This window comes from Pezoporus flaviventris, unplaced genomic scaffold (genome assembly GCF_033815535.1).
Source record: "Pezoporus flaviventris isolate CSIRO_AGI_PZ_B2104156 unplaced genomic scaffold, CSIRO_AGI_Pfla_v1 ptg000013l, whole genome shotgun sequence".
Classification (NCBI taxonomy): domain Eukaryota; kingdom Metazoa; phylum Chordata; class Aves; order Psittaciformes; family Psittacidae; genus Pezoporus; species Pezoporus flaviventris.
Genome location: NW_026892561.1, coordinates 34,358,974 through 34,379,961, shown reverse-complemented (window position 1 = coordinate 34,379,961; position 20,988 = coordinate 34,358,974). Strand labels below are relative to the sequence as shown.

General features: G+C 41.0%; 2 protein-coding genes across 3 annotated transcripts in view; one reads left to right on the top strand and one right to left on the bottom strand.

Annotated features, from left to right (window-relative positions):
• Positions 1 to 1,033: 1,033 nt before the first annotated feature.
• Positions 1,034 to 4,261, bottom strand: SSR3 (signal sequence receptor subunit 3). Its single transcript, XM_061452681.1, has 5 exons — positions 4,049 to 4,261; positions 3,373 to 3,499; positions 2,902 to 3,000; positions 1,791 to 1,922; positions 1,034 to 1,581 (listed from the first exon to the last, which is right to left on the bottom strand). The coding sequence occupies exons 1-5, from the start codon at positions 4,185 to 4,187 to the stop codon at positions 1,515 to 1,517; spliced, it is 564 nt and encodes a 187-aa protein (XP_061308665.1). The 5' UTR covers positions 4,188 to 4,261; the 3' UTR covers positions 1,034 to 1,514.
• Positions 4,262 to 4,361: 100 nt separating this feature from the next.
• The window catches only part of TIPARP (TCDD inducible poly(ADP-ribose) polymerase), a 40,321-nt gene continuing 23,694 nt past the window's right edge, over positions 4,362 to 20,988 (top strand). The window contains exon 1 of one of the 2 annotated variants that reach the window (XM_061452695.1): positions 4,362 to 4,511. The gene's annotated coding sequence lies outside the window, so the exon portion shown is untranslated. Of the gene's footprint in view, positions 4,512 to 20,171; positions 20,613 to 20,988 lie in introns of those variants that run through there. The other variant, XM_061452694.1, reaches the window with a different exon arrangement.

Below are 20,988 nucleotides of genomic sequence, written 5' to 3'. Positions count from 1 at the left end.
TGCTTTTGTTTCAGGCTGTCAATGCTGAAATTTGTTTCATATATGCTAAATACTTAAGAGTAAAATACATATAATTTATACCTTTATGATAAGTGTTTGTTATCCTTTATAATACATGAAGATCCACATATTTTCAGGGAAAACAGTCCAGTCCATTTGAAGTGTTAAATGACCAGCCAGAAAAGTAATTTAAATGGCATCTCTAACGTACAACAAAACCACTGGAATTTTCATGATGTGAACACATGAATAGTACTATCTTTACTGGGAAGCAAAGTAAAAGCAAGGGATAGTTAAGATTGAAGACTGCCCATCCAACCCTGCCATCTAACGGATGCTGAGAAGTACTGGAATAGTCAGCAGGTACCGGATCTTCTGGTAACAGTTTTGTGAGACTGTCCTGGTTGCTTTTGTCAGAAACAGTGACATTAGCAACCCACCATACTCTAAGGCAAGCCAGATACACTGTCTCCCGAACTTAAGAATCTACATTTTACTCTATTTCATGTAAGTACAAATCTTATTGAAGTAAAGATTAGCAAAGTAATTGTTAACATTAAATCTGATTATAAGCTTGCTTTCTTCCCTGTTTAGAATTCCAAGTCTCTAATGGCAATATCTATTCTATTAATAGTAGTAGAGTTTAGCATTTAACTTACAGCTGCTTCAGTGATAGCATGAAAAAAATGAAAAGGATTGTCTGACAAACCCATTGTAAAAAGCCAGCTAAAGCACTTTTGTTAAGCTGTGCCAGGAAAACTAGCAGGCTTTTCAATTTATTTACTATTTAAAAGCTAAAAAAAAAAAACAAACCCAAACAGAAACAACACTTCAAAAACATTTTTCTAGGAAGTTTAGGGTTTGTTCTGACTCCAAGTTACTCAAAAATGAGTATTTCCAACAAACGCAGTACATATGCTAACTTGTAGAAGACTCCTCCCTTCTGAAAGCAGATAGAGTTGACAAACCTACACATGCTGCTTGCCCCTGAAAATACCCATTTAAAAAAAGAAAAAAAAGGAAATACAAGGAATTAAATGACAAAAAAAGCCTTTATTAAAACTTTTCAAGTTACAATGATAAATGGTGGATTGTCACTTTTTATGATCAGTGAGTTTGGCTCTTACACCACTCACCAAGCTTACAGGGAATTGTGTTACAGGTCTGAAGTACAACTGTTTGTGCTGCTGTGTAGCAGCCTGATACAGTGTACTTTACCACTCTATAGTACCTTCACACCTAGGCAGTGCTTCAAAAAGGTTCATTGTGGTAACTGCTTGCACACCACTTCCTTTCATTGCTAAGTAAGAAGAAATTATTAATTTGGTTATTGAATAATACCATGTAAAGATACCAAGGGTAAATACAATTCAATCATTTTGGATTCAAACCCTCCCCCCCATGCTCTCAAGCAGTCACACTATTAGAAAAATGTATTTCTATTCCACCCTTAAACTTCTGTATGGCAGTTGAACCCTCTAACAGAAATAAATTGCTGTAGTTTTTCTTTTTGACTACTTGGATCCTGTAGAGAGCAGAGCAATCAGTCCAGATGAAGCACTTATAGAAAGAATATAGTTTCTGTAGGGAAAAGGTTAAGGATATATACACACGAAGCTATACCACCTCTTTAATACAGAAAATTTAGAAGCTTTATGAAAAACAAGGAATTGAAATGAACTGCACGTTATCAAGAGAGCAATCTCACAACTCACATCATAAATATAGCTGATAATGACAACACATAGCAGTAGGACTACAGTTGTTTCAAGAGTGGTAATAAAGGATACACAGTGGGGTTGAAGTTCTTCAGCACAAAAAATGAAGCAATGATAACCAAGACCAGAAAGAGAGTATTGTTGTAGAAGATAGAAAAAGTTGTTGCTTCATAGTCTGCAACTTCATTTTTCTTCCACAGAATTCTAGGAAGAAGTAGAGACATTATTTCAAACATATTTAAATCAGTGCATATCCTAGCACATCCACCATTATGAAGCAATTAACACCCAGAGGATTGTAAACCACATACCCTTGCTTTTCTCATAGCCAGCTTCCTGAAGACAGAGCACAGCAAGAACTACCAGTCAACTCATTAGGCAAAACCCTGCTTATAGCATGCACTCGTACACTCAAATGACTTACGCTCGTTTTCCTACCAGGGACATCAAAACTAGCCCCTCATAAATAATATTTCTTGTGAGCCTGAATCTGTTAAGATGTTACCAGTGTGCCTGGAAATGAGTAGGGAAGATAAGGCTTTTTCCTCCAAAGACCTGATGGCTTATTACCTCACATGTTGTACAGTCCTAATGGACATCTATGCTAATAGCAAGTGCTTCCTGATGCACCCATCAGGCATGTGTGTGGATTTCCATTGGTATAAGCTATTCAACTGGAAATCGACACATCAACACATCCCAGGTATAACCATGAGAGTAACAAATACAACCAGTGATTAGTGGTGCAGTCTAGCAGTGTATGGAAATGCTAGCCTGAAGGAACTTGCATGCCACTCTTGTGGCATCACACCAGCCTGTCCTCAAGGAAAGGAGCTTTTCTTATTTCTGAAGACAGTGGTGATGCTTACTCTTCACAGAGTTATCATAAGGGATGTACAATAAGGTGTTTTGCTTTGCAGCTCAAGGACTGAGAGGTTGCCCTACAGGACCTTAATGATAAAGGTTTCAATGTGTGAGACCTTACATTGATAACTCACCTTGAAAAGGCTTTACAGATGAACAAAAAGCTGACAGTACAGCTTCTACTTATCAGAAGATAGAAAAAAAAAAAACCCAACCATGGCCCAGTACCTCTCATTGCCTTAAAGATGGTAGGCAGTATTACAACAAGGGAGAGGAACAAACAGGATTACTCTTGTTTGTTCAGAACAAAGAGGATTACCTTTCATCCTTCTCCTTACGAGACATCTTCCTGTTGTCTGCTTCAGACAGCTTGCGAGTAACTTCTTTGGAAACAGCATCTTCTCTTTTCTGTGCCACTCTGTAAGCAACATCATTTATGTTAAAGTTGAAAAAAAAGAAAACCACACCCCAACCAACAAAAATCCCAACAAAACAACTCTGGGATTACAGGAAGTTGTATTTACAGTGAAGAATAAAATTTAGCCAAGACACCAATCAGTTTTTCCTGAGAAGCAAAGTAGCTTTGCTGTTTCATTGTGCTCTTAACTGACAAGAATTGTTTATTTCATAGTAATGAGAAAGATAACAGAAACCAACTAGGAGAGACTTCTGTGTAAAATAGTTTCTGGAGTAACATTTCAGACATTCTAATTCATAAAAGAAGATGTTGCAAATGCTGGTTTTGTTAAATCAGTTAATAAGTTCTACTTCAAACAGCCACCAAACTTACTTGTGTTTGAGAACAAACTTGACATTCTTGTATGCAAAAGCTACTAGATAGGTACTGATGAGGGTCATTACACTATACAGGACTGCAGACTGAACAAGATCCATATGCCATATCCTCCAATAAAGCCCTTAAAAAAAACAGGAAAAAAAAAGACATTTTGAGTGGTTTCCCTCTCCAAGACAAATGCCACAGGAGTTCTACAAAGGTTACTAAGCTCTGTAATTCAGCACTGGCTTTGCAAAATCACTCTGAGGGCTTTCAAACTGCATTAGAAATACTTTGGAACAAAGAAGTCTGCTTTGCTTGTGGCTAGAAGGAGACCACATCACACGCAGCTGAGAAGCAGCTCAGTACAGCCAGACTGACACGTCAGTGTTCGACCGGTAGCTCGTCCATCTTTACCCACCACAGAGCCATCACCCTGCCCGCTATTCCAAATGGCACCGGCTTCCAAACTGGATCTAACACAGCACAGAGACAGCCAAGATAATCCTAACTGAGACCGGCTCAAAGCGGGGAGTCCCAGCACCCCGGTGGACCCCAGACCGCAGTCGCCAGCGGGTCAGGAACCCGAGACAGGCTGCGAGGAGTCCCTACTCCCCCTCCAGTCCTGCCGCTCGCCCCTTCCCAGGGCCTGCCGCCCCCTAACCCGCGACAGCGCAATCCCGCCTCTCACAGATGGGGATGGCAGACACGATGAAGGCGTTGCCGAAGAAGAGCGCGGAGGACTTGGCAGAGAGATTACGGCTGAAGTCCTGCAGGAGCAGGTCCTCCTCGGACTGCTGCCGCCCCCCGGGGCCGCCCTTGGGAGCCATGGCGGGGAGCAGGACCGAAACAGTCAGCGCTCGGCGACTGCATCCGGGTCAGGCCGCCAGCGGGGCGGGGGCGGGTCTGTCCCACAACACTTCCGGGGCTGGGAAGGTTCCACCTCTGCCGGGCGGCTGTTAAGGCCGGTACGACAGTTACTCGCCTGCCCATTGTGAGTGCGGGCAAGTCCCAGCCTCGGTAGCCCCGATGCGGCGCCGCGGAGCCTGCCCGCTCCCCGCAGCGGGGCTGCCCCGGGCTGCCGGCCGGCTCCGCGGCATGGCGCGTTGGAGGCCGCCGGCCTGTGGGAGCGCGGGTCCTGGAGGTTGAGGCAAGTGAGTACTGGGGGCACGCCGGAGGACGCGCTCCCTCTGGGGCTGTGGCTGAAACTGTAGCGGTTTGCCTCGGGGAAGGAGCGAAAGCCCTGCCAGCAATCGGCTCGTCCCCCGTATGTCCTTATTATCCGTAAAAACCCTAACTTCAGCTCCCACAGAGTTGGTGCCGTGTGCTTATCTGGTTCTTTTCCAACATATTCAAGTCTAGTCGTGCTTCTGCAAAGCATTTCTGTGTCGTTTTAACTCTTTGAAGTGTTCTCTAATCTCCCTCACACACACCAGTTTGGGAAGCCGCAGAAGGGGATCTGTTCTAAACGGTCCATCTACAGTTAGTGATAAAAGCCTGTGGGAGCCCACAGAAATTTCGGGGATTAACAGCAGCGTCTTGCTTGAAAGTGTGAAGGGCCGGCCGATGTGATACAGCTTTTGGGATGTGGCTCCGATGGTCTGGGGTGACTGTAGTCCTCCTTATCTCCTGCAACAGCGCTTTTTCCTTAATACTTGGAACGTCTGTGAGACGGCTTTATTTACCAGAGTGTGTATCTTTTTAAAATTTAATGAAAGGAATTCTTCCACTTATTTCACCCCAATTGCTAATCTTTGCTTGCAGGAAAAGATATGAAGTGCACGCAATGAGGGAATACTAGCTGAAAATGAAGTTAAATTTATATAATGAAAAATCGTAACTCATTCTGATGGAGTTCTATAAAACACATGTAGTACGACTCTGTCTTTTAACAAATTTCCAAGGCCAAACTGGGAGTGGATTTTCAGGATTCAAAGTGAACTGAATGTCGTGTGCTAACAGAATGGTATTGCTAATGTATTATCTACAGACAACTATGGGAGGTACCCTTCTGCTGGCAAGACCTTCCTTCTTGGCTTGGAAATACCTCTTCATTCCCAAGCTGTGTTAGCGGCACATTAGCTGATCAGATGAACTGCAGAAATTCTGAGTATCACAGAAACATCTGCCTGTGCCCAGCAGACGTGTGTGTGCGCTTTGCTGGATTTGCAAGTGTCCCTGGCTTTCACTGATTCATTTTTTATGAGTATCTGTTATGTGAAACACATGGATACCTCTTTCTTCTCATGTCTCTCTTCCTTACTCCCTGCATCTCTGGGTTATAGTAACCTGTTCAGAAATAGCTTCAGCAGTTCCTGGCTTCCACTGGTGGGGAATGCTGTTTGCCCATTAGATGGCATTCTGAAATCTGTGCTGAGGATCATGCTCCAGAAAGAGTGGAAACCAGTGTTGGTTTCTTTGTAAACCACATTAAAACTAAACGCATGGTAGGTAACATTACTGCTCAATGTTACCAGTCATGTAAGTTTTCTTATTAAAGAACATTGTTAAGAGTCATACAAAGTAGTTGGAATCTGTGGAAAAGATTAGGATTGTGTCAAGATTCAGATGTAATCACTGACGCTGTTCTTGCACAGGTTTATTCCTTCCGCTCACCTGAGTGAATTTATTTTCTGTTACGGAATGTAATGAAGTCTAACTTCCTGTTCTTGGTTTGGGTTTACATGGGAAGGATGCTGTTGTTTTGGAACAAAATCTGCCTGGTGACCATCTGCCTCCATTAAGATGAAGTATGACATTGTTTTAGGCAGTGCAATGATGAATGATTTTAATGAAAAAAACAAATGGATACTTTGTTTTTTTTTTTAAATCCTGGCACTGCAAACTCTAAGTAGAACTCTGCATACAACAAACCTGTCACTGGAGCTTCACACTCACTCTATGTGTGCTCTAGTGGCTTCCATAACAGTAAATTGGACAACCAATTTCTGTCAGAATAATACAAATTTTTTCTTAAGTGCCTAAATTTGCATTGTCCTGTCTGAATCCCCATTCAGAAACTGCTGGGAACATAAGGCATCAAAATCAGAGGAACAATGGCTCAATGACCCAAAACCACAAGTTCTGATAATAGAAATAGTAATGCCATTATCTTTGTAACTTACAAAGTATGTTCCTTAACATTTTATTTTTTCCCTAAAACACAGAAACAATACTAAATATTCTGTAAACGCATGGATTATCTTTACTGCTCTCACTTTTTCTCTAAATCTCTAAGCTGGACCAAATCTTAAAATAAGGGCAGTGACATTTCCCAGCAGGATTTGTTTTGTCTATTTTATTGTTGCCACTTATCAGTGTGAAGTATAGACTCCAAAATATGTTTGCATTGGATTGGAAGGTGGACTCTCCTAGGCAGGTTATTAAATAAGTCTGCTCTTTAGAAGAATTTTGTCATTTTTCATGCCAGTATGAGCCTTAATGTCCCAACATCTAAGAATGGTTTTCATAAATATGGCTGTCTTACAAAAAAACAAGACAGCTCCCCCAGTGAGTCCATAACTTATTACTAGGGTTTTTTTTTCAATTGGTTAATTTATGCCATCTCTTCCTCTAGGTGTTGAAATCCTAAAAGAATCCCTAATGTGCAGAAGGGGAAGTTCCTGCAAGACAGCCCAGACAGGGGGAAGCCTCAGGTGGGTCAAGAACACAACAGGAAAGCTGTTGTGGTGGCTCTTCCCATTACCACAGCAGTGCTAGGAACAGGTGCCCTGGGGCAGATGAGCCATGAGTCTTTATAGCTGTAGTAGCAAAAGCAATACCACAATACAGAGTTGTTCTAAAAGTGTTTCCTTTTCTCATGTGTGTCTCCAGTGGGTCAGTGTGGGAATATCTGGGATGAAACTGGTGTCTGGACTGCGTGTGCGGTGGGAGGAGTTGGCTGTTTTGGCAGTGGATGCCTGAGGTTGTATAGCTGTACTCATCTAGCCAATAGTCTTGAGCATCTTGGTTATTATTGGTCACTGGTTAGCAACTTTCTAAACATCTGTTTATTTCTCTCCCTCTTTTTATTGATGTGTTCCATCAAATTACTATATTACAGAATCTTGTATAGCAGTTCTTTCAAGCTGCATTTGCTACATTTTTTCACATTGCATAGCAACTTTTCTGTTAGACTCTGTTCAGGCTAGCCTAGCTATGCTTACCTAAACGCTTGGGAACTCACCCACAGAATTTGTTTCTGCGAGTAAGACTTCTCCACTGCATTGAAAATTCTGTATCACTCTGAGCTGCAGTTCTTTCTTAGCATAGCTCTGCTGTAAAGATTACAGGTTCTTACACATGACAATTTATACAGTCCTTCTAATCTAGTTCAAAGACTCCTGATAACTGTTTTCTAGCTTGCAAAACCTGTGGAAAAAACTCTCCTGACATCAATACATTATGTGTGAACAGACCAAACATGACCATTTTTGCTGTCACCCAAAGTTAATATTAGGATGTCCCAGTATTTCTTATACCTAACTGGATTGTTTACTTGTTAGTTAGCTGACATCTTGTTTAACAAAAGAACTCTTAAAAACTCTCAGCCAGAAATGCATCTTTTTCAGGGTAATGATTACTATCACATTCCAACAGTAACAGTTAGTTGTTATCAAGAAGAAATACTGACTGGCAAGAATACTGAGTCCCACATAAAATAATATTTGTGATTAAAATACATGTAAAGGCAGTAGTGATTATAGCTGATCTCTGTGTTGTACAATTCATGTTTGTAAAAGTAACATAGAACATAGTGTGCTGTGTGGAATTACCTCTATAACAAAAAAATGTTCTCAACATGGACTTTGACACACCCTCTCTGTACTTTGCTTTTATAACACTAGTTTGTCAGAGTAAATCTTCAGAGTTACACTTAACATATACATGACATTTTAAAATTGGTTATTTCAGATGGTTATACAAAGTAAGGCAGCAGTAAGTTCAGCTGTCTTTCAGAAAAGGAGAGTCTCATTTCTCTGATGTTGTCTCCCCATCCTTGCACGTGTTTTTTTCAATAGTGCCAGTGATGTATACTCTGTTGTACTTGGGGGCGTGTATGTTCTCTTTTTAAGTTAGTCTAAAAAAGATATTGTGCCTTTGGCTTCGTATTAATGTTTACCCTGAATATGATGTTTTACTGTAGAGTTGAAGCATCTGTGCAGTCTCTTGCATCTCTTTCAGTTCATTATCTACATGCCATAGTACTGTATGCATTTTAGTTTAAATCATACAACAGCCAGAGGAATGATCCCATTCATATGAAAATACCTTTTTATTTTCCATATGTAACTAAATTGTAAACCTATATCTAAAGATAAGTTGGCTGACCCTTGCAGCCATTAATTCTTGCTGCTTACTTACCAACCATTGCGGTTTTGTGTGCTTCTCTGAAAGGTTTTTTTTTTTTAAGTGCAAGACAATATCATTTACTTTTGGTAACCATCTCACTGTCAAGTTCCCTGCAGGTGATCCTTCCTTTTGCCCTTATTTAATTGTTGTAGCTGAACCATTTCATTTCACAAAGATACCTGTCTACTTTGTTGTTTTAACTTAAGTAATTCACTGAAATTGAGAACACTTCCTAGTGGTGTAGATGCAGACTAAAAAATTTGTGACGAAGACTTAATCTTGATGCTATCTATTACAATTCTTTGTGGAAATTGTGTGTTCTCCTCATTCTCACTATAAGAAATCTGGACAGATTTTCTTTATTTCCTCTAACATCTCTCCCTTCCCACCTTGTTAGTTAGGAAGGAAAATTCCATAGCTTTGAGAACTGCTAGGTTTTTACATTCACATCTAAATCTAAATTCAGACTAACTTTCTTAATGGCATTTGTTCTAGAGTCAGTGGACTAAACTATATCCAGGAATTAAATTAAAGCAGAGCAAAAGCTTCACTATAGTTAAGACTGACACACCACACACCCCCCCCCCCTTTGTTCAAAATTGAACTCTTCTGATATTCTGAAATCCCTGTGTTTGCTTGGATGTATTGAAATTTCTCATGTGGTAAGGGATTAGTGTGCTGAGTCGTGGATCAACAGAATGGGGATTACTGAAATACAAAAGAAAAACCTTTGAATAAACACGCGTGACACTCAAACTGAGCAGCTCTGGCTCTCTTTGTGTGAACTAGTTGGATGAGAAGCTTTCCAATTCTTCTGTGTACTGTGCTTTTTTTTTTACTTTTTTTAAGCATTCTGTGGTGTCTGAGGTTTGAAAGTGGAGACACAATCTGGCTGTATTCTTTTTCAGCCAAACCAGCTCCTCGATGTGATTTAGAACGTAGCCCCCAAAAGAGCACAGCTGTCACAGGTGGAGGGGCAGTCTGGGGCTGGTAAGGAATGGCACTGGCTTAATACAATTTTGTCTCCAGATGTGTTTTGAGAGGATAGCTTTCTTATCTGGGTGTGGGTTTGCAAAAATCTATGACTCTGTAAGGGGAAGAGAATGTCTGAGTTGCTGTTGTGGTTTAAGCCCAGCCAGTAACTCAGCATCAGGCAGCCATTCCCCTTCCACCTCCAGATGGGATGGGGACATCTGGAAGAATGTAAACCCCATGGGTTGAGGTAAGAACAGTCCAGTAACTAAAGTATAATATAAAACTATGACTAATAATGATAAGGGAAATAACAAGGGGAGAGAATATAAAACTAAAAAGGGAAAAGGAAAAAACAATAAATACAAGCAATGCACAATACAGTTGCTTACCACCTGCTCACCCAGCCCTACCTGAGCAGTGATCTTCCCTTCCAGGTAACTCCCCCCAGTTTATATACTGGCCATGATGTGCTGTGATATGGAATACCCCTTTGGCTAGTTTGGGTCACGTGTCCTGTCTCTGCTTCCTCCCGGCTTCTTTTGCCCCTCCTCACTGGAGAGCATTAGAGACTGAAAAGTCTGAGTTAGAGTAAGCGCTATTTAGCAACAACCAATACAACAGTGTGTTGTCAGCATTGTCTTCGGGCTAAAGCCAAAACACAGCACTGCATTGCATCAGCTACTAGGAAGGAGAAAAATAACTGTTAACAGTTGAAACCAGGACAGTTGCCCTTCTCTGTATTAGGAAATGGGATGATGTTGCAATTATCATTGAGGTGGACAAAGTAGAGTACATTATCCAGTGCTGTGGCTTCATGAGCTGTTGTCTTTTACCTTCTGAGGATGCTGCACTGAAATAATGGATTGCTATGCTCACCTTTAATTTCTAAAAGCTGGAAGTTGCTGGATTTCTGTGACACTTGCTATATATGAAGGGAGCTCAGTGTAGCATATGTGATCCATTTTTGGTGTTTTGAAATGGTCTCATCTGCTTCAGTTTCCTCCTTTGGCATTTTTAACATTCTGGTTGATAAGTTCTTCTGCCTGTAGACCAAATTAATAAAATATTATCAATAGAATCTCAGGGGGCTGCCTTGCTGAGCGTTTATCCCAGAAAGAGCATGGAACTAACCATACTTTTGAAAAGCAGTTATCAAATGCAGTATTTGGAAAATAGCTAAACTCTACAAGTACGAGTAAACCTAATATTCAAGATCTGGGGCATCTTTTTCTCAAACATTGAGGTCTAGTTTCCATGCTTTGAGATCTTCAGGCAAAACTTGCAGGGAATATAAAGAAAAGCTTCTAAAAGCAGGAAATAATTATGGTAGTCTACTTCATCATTTTGCGTATCACTTTTTATTCTTGTCAAACCCAAAATCTCCTGCTTTGTGTCCTGTGGCGGTTTGTGCAGACTGACGCTGCACATATATGCTCTACAGCCAGATGTGATCCAAGGGTGGCAGACAAGCAATTTCTTGTGTGGAGGCCACTGGAGAACTCTTGTCACCTGCTCAGGAGAACTCTTCTAGACATGCAGCTCTGGATGTGCCACCTAACATGGAGGTGCTATATGCTTTCCTTTTATAATGTAGTGGAGAAATACAGGGTGAAAGTAAAGGAGCTGTGTCATTAATGCTGCTGCACTAGGAGAGGCTGAGGAAGTTGAACGAATAAGCCTTTACTATAAGCAGACCTATGTGTTTTGTGTGCGTGGACGACAATCAGTAGGATGGCAAAATAAGCTAAGGGTGTGACTTGAGATGGAGTACTGGTATAGGGCCAAGGTTTGTTGCTAGTTAACGCAGCCAAGTCTGTAACCATCTATTTAGTTGCTGCCTGTGATTATGTATTTAGGCAAAGAGGATGCCAGGCAATCAAACAGTTGTTTAAATGTCACACAGTCAGCCTCTTTCTTTAATAGCATGCAGACTATATGCAGTTCACGTGTAGCTCCCACACCAGGAGTACATAAGGTGATCTGCAGTGGGATTATGCCGGTCCAGTTATGCAGTCTGAATCCCTGTTAGTGGGAGCAAGTCAGTCAGATGGGATTTCTAAGTCTGAAATGTGTCATCCAGGCACCCACCCTCTACTGCTCCATCCTTTAGCAATGTTGGAGGATCTCATGGTGGTTGGTGTCGGTTTACACCTGTGAGTTAGCTCTGGGGTTTCCCATTCCTTCACCCTTGAATTCAGCAAACATCTTCTGCATCTTAACCATAGGAAAATTTTAGCCTGTAATGTGTAGTCAGAAGAGCTGGCCATCCTTGTACTGATGGTTCCTAAAATGCTAGTATCTAGAGTAAGAAGGATGAGCTAGAAACAGAAGTATCATGTGAAGAATGTTAGGATGAGTGAATAAAAGGGGGTATTTCTGACTACTTCATCTTCTGAATGACTATTTGTAACCATATGTAACACGGACTAGCCATCACAAACATCTGAACTCATCATGGTAATGCCTATTTCACTCCAATGGTCTGAACAGAATGAAGTATAAAGAAATCGTATCCAGCCAGTTTTAGACTTCAGGTAATGGCTGAGCCCAGCTATAGTGAATAAAATGGAGATATGAAATCTGATTAATACTAATACTGAGGATTCTGTAGGAGTCAGGCTAGCAGTGAGTGCAGCAGCGCTACCACTGAGAATGGCATGACTTCTTGGCTGGGACAGAAAGCTCTCACAGGATAATCTGTTGCAAGAAAGCAAGGTCCAGGTATGTGTAGGTGTGCTCTGCAGCAGCAGATTGTGGATTCTGGAAGTCTGGTGTGGAGCTAGACATAATGAATAGGACAGGTGCTAGGCTAATGACAGGGCTTAAACCATGACAGCCACTCAGGTGTCTGCAGTGGTCTAGTTCTTCCCCAGGTTGGGTCTATTGAGCATAATGTAAAGCTCATGTGAAAGCAGTTCAAAACTTCTGTGGCACAGGTGTACGGAACTGCCCCTTGCAGCAGTATAGCTACATGCCTGTGGTGAGCTTGAGTGTGGTGCCAATTTGAGATGGCTCTGCATAGAATTATTCAGGTTCATTAATATCAATCTATTGATATAGATTGGAGATTAATCTATCCACAGAAAACAGAATTAGTTTTGTATTTTCTAGCTAGCCAATCATTGCTAGACTCAATCTGGACCTACATGTCAGAGGAAATTCTTCCAAGTCATGTTTTTTTCTAAATTTGAAAACCCTTAGGAAGTGTAAAAGAAAAAAAAAATCTTCACAAACAGAATTAATATAGCAAGGCAGTATGCTGTACCCTTCTGGAATCCTGATTTCAGCAACCCCCAGATTCCTGAACTCTAGAAATAAAGCATTTATAGCGTACTCCCACACAATGATTCTTCCATAAAGAAATAATTATTCCAAAGCATATTCTTATTGTAAAACGTAGAGCAGAAGCATCTCTCCTGCTCATAGTCACTTAAGGCTGTTTCCAAACAAAGAACATCTGCTGAATATAGCTATCATTTTGCTGTTTTCTGCATGATGCTGTCTAACACTGTAGTTTTATTTATGTGATCTACAGATTGTATCCATCCAGCTGCTCACAGTATCCACAGCAGGGAGGCTTTGGGAGTCAACACTAAGACAAACTGTATGCCATGCCATAGTGAAGGAAGACACACAGGATCACTGACGCAATGTGCGTCTCTCTTCTTATTGGTTACTTAACGTATGTGTTAAGGCAAAATGAAGGACCAGCCCATTTTCTTCCAGATGGGTTTGTATTATTACTCAGGGTTAAAAGTGTGTTGCTACAGCTGAGCTGGAACTATGACTAGCCCACTGGATGAACATGGTATGTTTGTGAATATTTTTCATTATTATTGCTGTTTTCAGAAAGCACAATTAAGTTTGACAATTTGAACATTAAGATTATTTCTGGAGCGTCAGATTTTTGTTCTTCCTCTCCTGAATCTTAGGAAAAAAGAAAAAAAAGTTTTGTTGAATTTGGTGTTAATTTCTTCCATTCATTTTATTTTTAACCTAATATGTGAATTTTCCTCCTCACTGTGTGAATCATGCAGAGCTTAGGAGAAAGGGCAGTCAAATTCATAATACTACTCCCTTTTATATTGTAATAATTGACCTTTTCAAGGGATGTCTACAGAGATCTTCATTCATGCCTTCAACTTTTCAAGGGTGTTGCAGGCTTTCGTAGAATCAGTATTTCACTGGGTAACTAAAGCTCTAATTAAGTTTTGCAAAAGTGAGCAGCTCTTAGCTGTTTTTTCAGCTGGAAAATGTTGCTTCCTTCAAGGCATACCTTTATAATTTGTTGGGATTTTTGGTTTAAGAATGGACATTATTTGCATATAGAATAGTATACTACCTGTCTGTTAGATAGAACTGTTAATTTTACAGCTGTTTAAATCTGAGTTGCCCAACAGTGCATTCTAAAGGAACATTGCCTTCCTATTCGTTTAAATGGGAGTCAGCCTAAAGGAGAAGGAACAAAGCACTGTCATCCATACATCACTACCTACACCATGGGGCAGGATCCACGTGTGCCAGAATCATCAATGGTTTAGAATTAACCTTAAAAAAAAAAAATCTTAAAAGTTACATGGTATTATGTAAACCAGTTTGTATTTCTCATATTACGAAGGTTGCATAGAAGTGCTGCCTTGGCCTTATCTAAATACACATGCCTTGTATAGATTTAAGAGACTTCCTTGTACAGATTTAAGATACTTCCACAAGAGGGTGCACCCGTTCAACAAAATCCCATATAAATCAAATGAGTGTGTCTCCATTGTGGGCATTATTTTCTATCAGTCATTTTACGTATTGACTCATGGATCTAAATCAGCTTCAAAATGGGATGGATGCTTTAATCTGTTGAATGTCCCAGAGCATCTCACCAGTCTGTAACAGATACATGAATAGATACATGATAATTTCTGGGTAAGCGAGTCAGTTAAGTTTACTCTTGAAAAAGAGGCACTGTGTCCAGAAGTCCTATTCATATGGATGAAAAGCTGTCTTCAGACTCCAGTCACAAAATGGTATTTAAACATTTGAGGGGTTTTAGTGTACTGAAATGTTACCTGTTTCTAACTTATGCCTAATGCCCTGCAAATGCGTACTGCATGCATCTTAAGAATGAAGTTTTTGGATTTTGTTGAGTTAGTTTTGAAGCATGATTAACTTTTCCCTCAGACTGGTACAACACTGGATAGTACAACTGAAGAAGGAAGCGCCATGTATAAAGATGACGCCTTGAGAGACTGCTGACTTGAGTGTGACTGATACAAGTTTTCTCTGTTTTGATTTTGTGATAAAATTATTTCCTGTTTCATAAGATATATGGGAACTCTTAGTAAACACTTCCTCTTAAGTTGTATAATGTTACTGTGCTGATAAGCTAAAAGCACTGAAGTGTTCTTCTGAATGTGTAGGCCAAAGTTCTAGGTCCATTTCCCTAAGACTTCAGCCCTATAATAGTAAGATACCTCTGCAGGAATGATTAACAAATTTTCCAGGAAAAGGGTCTGCTTTTTGCATGATGCATTCCCTGTCCAAATACATGAATTATAAATCACAAATCACCTACAGAGAAAAGATTATCTGATAGTCAGCAAAATAACTAGAAGTATGGTGCTATTCAGATGTGTCATGTATGTGCTTTTTTCTTAGAAATGCTGTTCTTGTCAAACTTTCAAGTATTTTAAATACTTGAAAAAGAGAAACAGAATAGTCTACTTTTAAAGCTTGTAATTACTAGTACAAGATATTCAAACCAGATGAATTTGAGACCAAGGAAATTACTAAATTTTTGTTACTACTAGCTGCAAATGTAAAAGTTGGGTCTGCATTCAAAAGGTTTCATTTACTAATATTGATGGATTGAAACTACTGTAGCTTTGATACTTCTGAGCAGTGTAAAACATAAGAATATAAGGTATTACTAAAAAGTCACTGCCACACAGTGAGTATGTCATTTACCTAGCAAGATTTCTGTTTTAAAGACTGAACCCCCCTTCTATTTACCCCAGTCTAGATTATCATGTTTAAGCAGATGATGGTTGTTTTGGGGTGGTTTTTTTTGGGGTTGTTTTTTTTTGTTTTGGGGTTGTTTTTGTTTTTTTTTGTGGATAGTACCATAAGAATAATCTGTGTTTATATTTTTTCTTATAAACACTGTGGGTTTGGGTCATTGCTGCCCTTCAAAGAGCCAAATGCATTTACCAGTCAGATATGCAACTCTGCTTAGTTATCCAAGACTCCTGGCTATATTTCATAGCAATAGGGCACAAGGAGGCACAGTAATTCCAGTAGTTACTGTAGATTATACTGCTCTAAATATAATGGCATTTTCATAAGCAATTCTTCATTCTGACAGTGTGTGGAAGTCAGACACAGATACACAATGCAGACAGATGCCCCTTCTGTGCTCCCCACCAAGGTAGGGTGCCAGTTTCTTCTCTAGGCTACGGCATCAAGTGTTTATCACTTGCCAGAGGTCTTCTTCCTGAGCTGGAGCTGTGTGCACCAGCCTGGCCAAAGTTCAGTCAACGTTCAGCATTTCCAGTGGAGGGAAACATTAATGAATAGCAAGCTTCATGTCAGCATGTTTGGGCCTTGAAATTTTTGCCCTCCTGATCGTCAGGACAGACCAAGAGAGATGTACCCCACTAGGTGTCACTCCAGCAAAGGCCACCAGAGTACAGGTGTTGAATAAACCTTTGCTGCCCTCCTCTCTCCTCATCAGGGAAAACTAGCTTGCATTTTTTTACCTTCATATAAACACAGCAAGTGCTTTTTCACTTGAAAAAAAGAAAAAAGTAAGCCATAGTATTAAGAGGGAGGATAGAAATGCACAGAAAAGAAAAAAAAAATACAAATATTTAGTTATGCAACTTGTGAGAGAAAAAAATAGATTGACATATATTATGAAAAATGGACTATTGCAAAAGTCTCATAGGTATAGAAGAGTAAAGCACATCCTAATAACAGGGTGAGCTGACCAGAGAGTCTCTTTTCCCATCTGTGAACTTCTCAGAAATGTCCGCATCATTGACCTTTCTTTTCCCTTGGTACTTACCTAACTGACTTGCTGGCACATGTCCATGTCAGAACAAGGGCAGGGCTTGAAATGTTATTTGAAAGTGATCAGCATTTCTCATCAAGCATTGGTACGGAAAATAACTCTCTGTTTGGTTAATTTCAAAGCATTACAGTAAATTTAGCTACATGGATGAATTCCTTTCATATTGATTTCTGTAATAAATGCACATTCTTTGTTCAGTACTGTAAGATATCAGTGGATTGATTGTTTTTTCACTGCTAAATCAAAGAAGTTTTGTATTTTTGCTAAAATAAAGGTGGCATAACTTTGTTTCCTACTGCAAGTGATGGTTCACTAGTTTAACAACTGTCATTCCTTTTTCTAGTTTTTGGCATCCATGTCTGCTGCTACATAGCAAAGAAAGAGTCATAGACATTTGTATGTTGTCTTGGACTTTGATGTGCTAAATGGTTGATCCAACCTGTGAAATGCTGTTGTGTAAGTCAAGGGACCTCTGTCCTTTTCCAATTGCCAGTGACTTGTTACTTAACCTTAGCAATGTCTCATTTTGTATTTTTGTTTAATTGTTAAAGCAGACAGTTAAGAGACAATTTTGATCTAATTGTGTTACATAATAATGATATTAAGAAAAAAAGCCTGAAACTGTAGATTTTAGTATTTTATGTGGTAATAATCGGTACTGATTTCTTTACTTGTGTGTAAAGTTCAGCGCTAGAAAGCAATTAAAAAAAAAAAAGAAGAAAAATGTTATGTAGTGATTGATTAAATTGGAGAAATGGTAGAGAAGTTCTTGGAGAAAACTCGTACTACCAAAGTCAAGTTCATTCTCTTCTTGATTTGCTGCATACAGTGATGTAGACTGTTTTAGACATCCAGAGTATAAGCACATTGGGAACAGTAGCACTGAGATTTCTCATAAGAGGAGTTTTTTTTATGCCTTGAAATCAGTGAAGACCACCTGCTTTTCTGCTGGATTGGCTGGCAGAAATACATTGACCTAAAAGGAGAGCTTGTGGCAGTGACTGTTCCTCTCCTTTTTTCTTCTTACTGAAAATGCTGAGAGCACAGGTGTGTGAGACAGACCTAGGACCAAATGGCTTCAGAAAAACTGAGAAGGTGCAGCGCACCTTTTGTGTGCTGCCTTGTTCCCCAGTGTCCTTCCAGTGACTTCTCTGCATATAAAGCATCAGAAAAGAACAGTTAACCTCCCTGTGATGGGATGTAGCTTAAGAAGTTAAAAGTGTTTGTTGTGCAAGTATTGAGGTAGAAAAGGAGCTCATGTTTCTGTCACTAGAAAAAAATGCAATGGAGCCCAAAAACATTGGGTTTTGTGTTTGGTTTGTTGTTCTTTTGAAGCATGAACATTTAAGTCAAAGGCATTTCCCTTCTTTCATCAGCAAATAAGTGAACTGTGCATACTGATTATTCCATTATTTGCAAGTCAGAATTGTAAATGGCTGCATTCACTCTGAAGCAGTTTACCATTTGAAAGAAATAATTAAAGCTTTCTTTCTCTTGCTTAAGTCTAACTGTGCATTTAAAAATGAGATCATACTCTCATGGTGGTCATAGTTGCTTTATGTATTTGTGTGGGATAGCCTCAGAAATGGGTGTACAATATGCTGGTGTGCATATATTTCCTTTAATTATACATTTGTTTTGAGAAAAATGGTTATTCCAGGCCTCCGTCTTCCCTCAGTTATGTCCTTATGATCCCACTGCAGTGGGAGTTATGCGTACTTTAGTGTGTAGTTCAGCCATATGTGCTACTTATTTTTATCTCATGCATAAAATAAGCTCTTTCAAACAGATAATTTTTGTTCTGGTAATAGAAGATAAATGCAAGTGTGTATGAGGTTCTTTCTTGCTAAATGAGGGTATGACACATGGCCAGTCACCGTGCTTGGTAAAGCTCTTGTTTTGTTGTGCCTGTCTGATGTTTCAGACTCTCAAGAGTTCAATTAATTTATAGATGATAATTTGTTTTCAGCACCTATAGACAGCGATGCCTCCTTTACTCTGCCTCTCCTGTGTCATTCTAAAAGAAGTCAGCTCCAACTCATGAAGCTCAATTTTTGCAATTTGTTTGTGGAAATGGCATGTTCTCCATGCATCATAAACATAGCTGCACAGTATTTTCAAACACACTGTAGAGCTTGTACCCCCTTAAAATGACTATCTTTCCAGGTGCCTGGATTTTCTATATATGTAATTTCATATCCGTGATTTCTTAAAATCCCTGAGCGCAAGGAATGGAAGACGAGATTTAAAAAGAAAACAAAACCACACATAATGTGATCCATCAACATGAATTTCACCTTCTGAAGTTATTTACCTCTTTATAAGTTATTTTACCTGGCCGTGTTAGTGATGCAAATGTGCTTAATTCTTGTGGGATGTGTGTGGAGCCTGTGTGAATTGATGGCCATGTCCTGTTGGAAGTTTCCTACGGCACTACAAGAGTGTGATTCACCAGGGAAGCATGCCAGGCCATCGCACCAGCAGCTGAACGAGACCATCGTGCTCTCACACACGCACAGCATGCAGCCAAAAGATGACAGCATGCTAATGGCTTTTGGACAAAAGAAAAGTTAACTATGCTTTTAACAAATTCCGCCTTAAAAATACGGCATCTAAATGAATAGTAACATACTGTAACTCATTGTACTTGGTGCACTGCATGCTTTCTTTTTCAGTGTGTCACAGGCAGTGAAGTGCAGGCCCAAATCCTGGCAGCCCCATGCGAGGAAGGCACTGAGCTCACACCATGGTACAGAAAATGAGTCACGGTGACTTTAAGGCAGGATGGGTTTCTGCTTTGGTTCTTAGTCATTAATTAGTGTTCAGTGAATAACTTAACACCATGAAATTCAGTAACGTTTTAAAATGAGTGTGCCGACTTTGGCTTTTGTGAGCACTGTTTATCCCAGTGTGCTGCGTGACTTTCAAGCTGCAAGGGCTGACATGGTGCTAAACTCGCATGTCCTCGGAAACAGGTCCCTGCTTGCGTGCAAGCGCACACGCACGCATGCCTGGGCGCACTCGTTGGCCTACCGCTGTTTTTTTTGCCTGAGGAAATCCTCTTTGGTAAGGCACTGGGGCTCGCAAGGTTTGCAGAAGTGAGACCATGTGCTTAATGCGTGATAAATCAAATGCAGAGGGATTTACTGCACCTTTATTGCTGGGAATGACCCGGTCGCCGCGCTTTCCGCTCTCTCTGGTGTCGCTGGTTGGGCGCGGGTTCAAGACAGGGCTTAAGCCACGGAAGCACACGAAGGGCTATCGCGAGTACAGAACGGTGCATACCTCAGCTCCCCGCCTCCGGCCCTTCCGCCCGGAGCCCCCTGCGCTGCCGGCGCTGAGGGAGGGGGCTGGGTGGAGCGGCGGAGGGGGCGGGCCGCTTTCCCGGCACAGGCGGCGGGGAGCTGCAGCGCCGCCGCCTCCGAGCCCCTCCCCGGGCAGCACAGCCGCCTGCAGAGTGCTCTCGGGAAGCGATATTTAAAACAGCGAGGAGAATGCGTGAGGAGCAGAGGAAGCTGCGGGGCGGGGCGGCGTGAGCCTTGAGACACCTACTGCTGGGCGGCCAGGGCGGCCGTGAACTCGGGCTGCCGTTTCCCGCAGCGCCGGGGCTCGGCTACAGCTGCTCCCTCCCCGCGCTGCTGTCTCTTGGTAACCCCGAGGGCAACTCGAGAAACAGCCTGGGACTTGCGAGCTCGGACACAGGCGTTTCTGCGCGTTTAAGGTGGAAGTACTGGCGTGTGAGCACCCGGCTGCAGCAGTCTGTTCATCCGTTCTTTTCCCCCACCAGAAGACTAATCTTGTTTCGAAGCTATCCTTAAATCTGATCAGAACCTCAGGACTCTCGCTCGGGGGGGAGCAAAAGCCGGTAGGTTGCTACGGGGGAACCTGCCGCTCACAGTGGCTTCAACCCTGCAGAAAGTTGCGGGGCGGTCTGTCCGTCAGGGTTTTCTTGCTCTTGCTCTTACTCTTGTTAGGTTTTGTGTCTGGGCTGTTTCTTATATTTTTTTCATTAAAAAAAAAAATTATGTTAGGACCATTAGACTTGCTTTCTTCAGCAGAGGGAAAGGAGGTGTGGTTCGCATGAGATGGCGAGGAGTACTTGGGGATTGAAATCTCTCACCAAGAGATCTTCCTGTGTTGAAATCTATTGTGCAAATCAGCGTTGCTGTTGGTGACTGTTAACGTTGTTTCTAAACAATACCGAGTGATTTGGGGTGTTAAAAAATCAGAAATGCCAACAA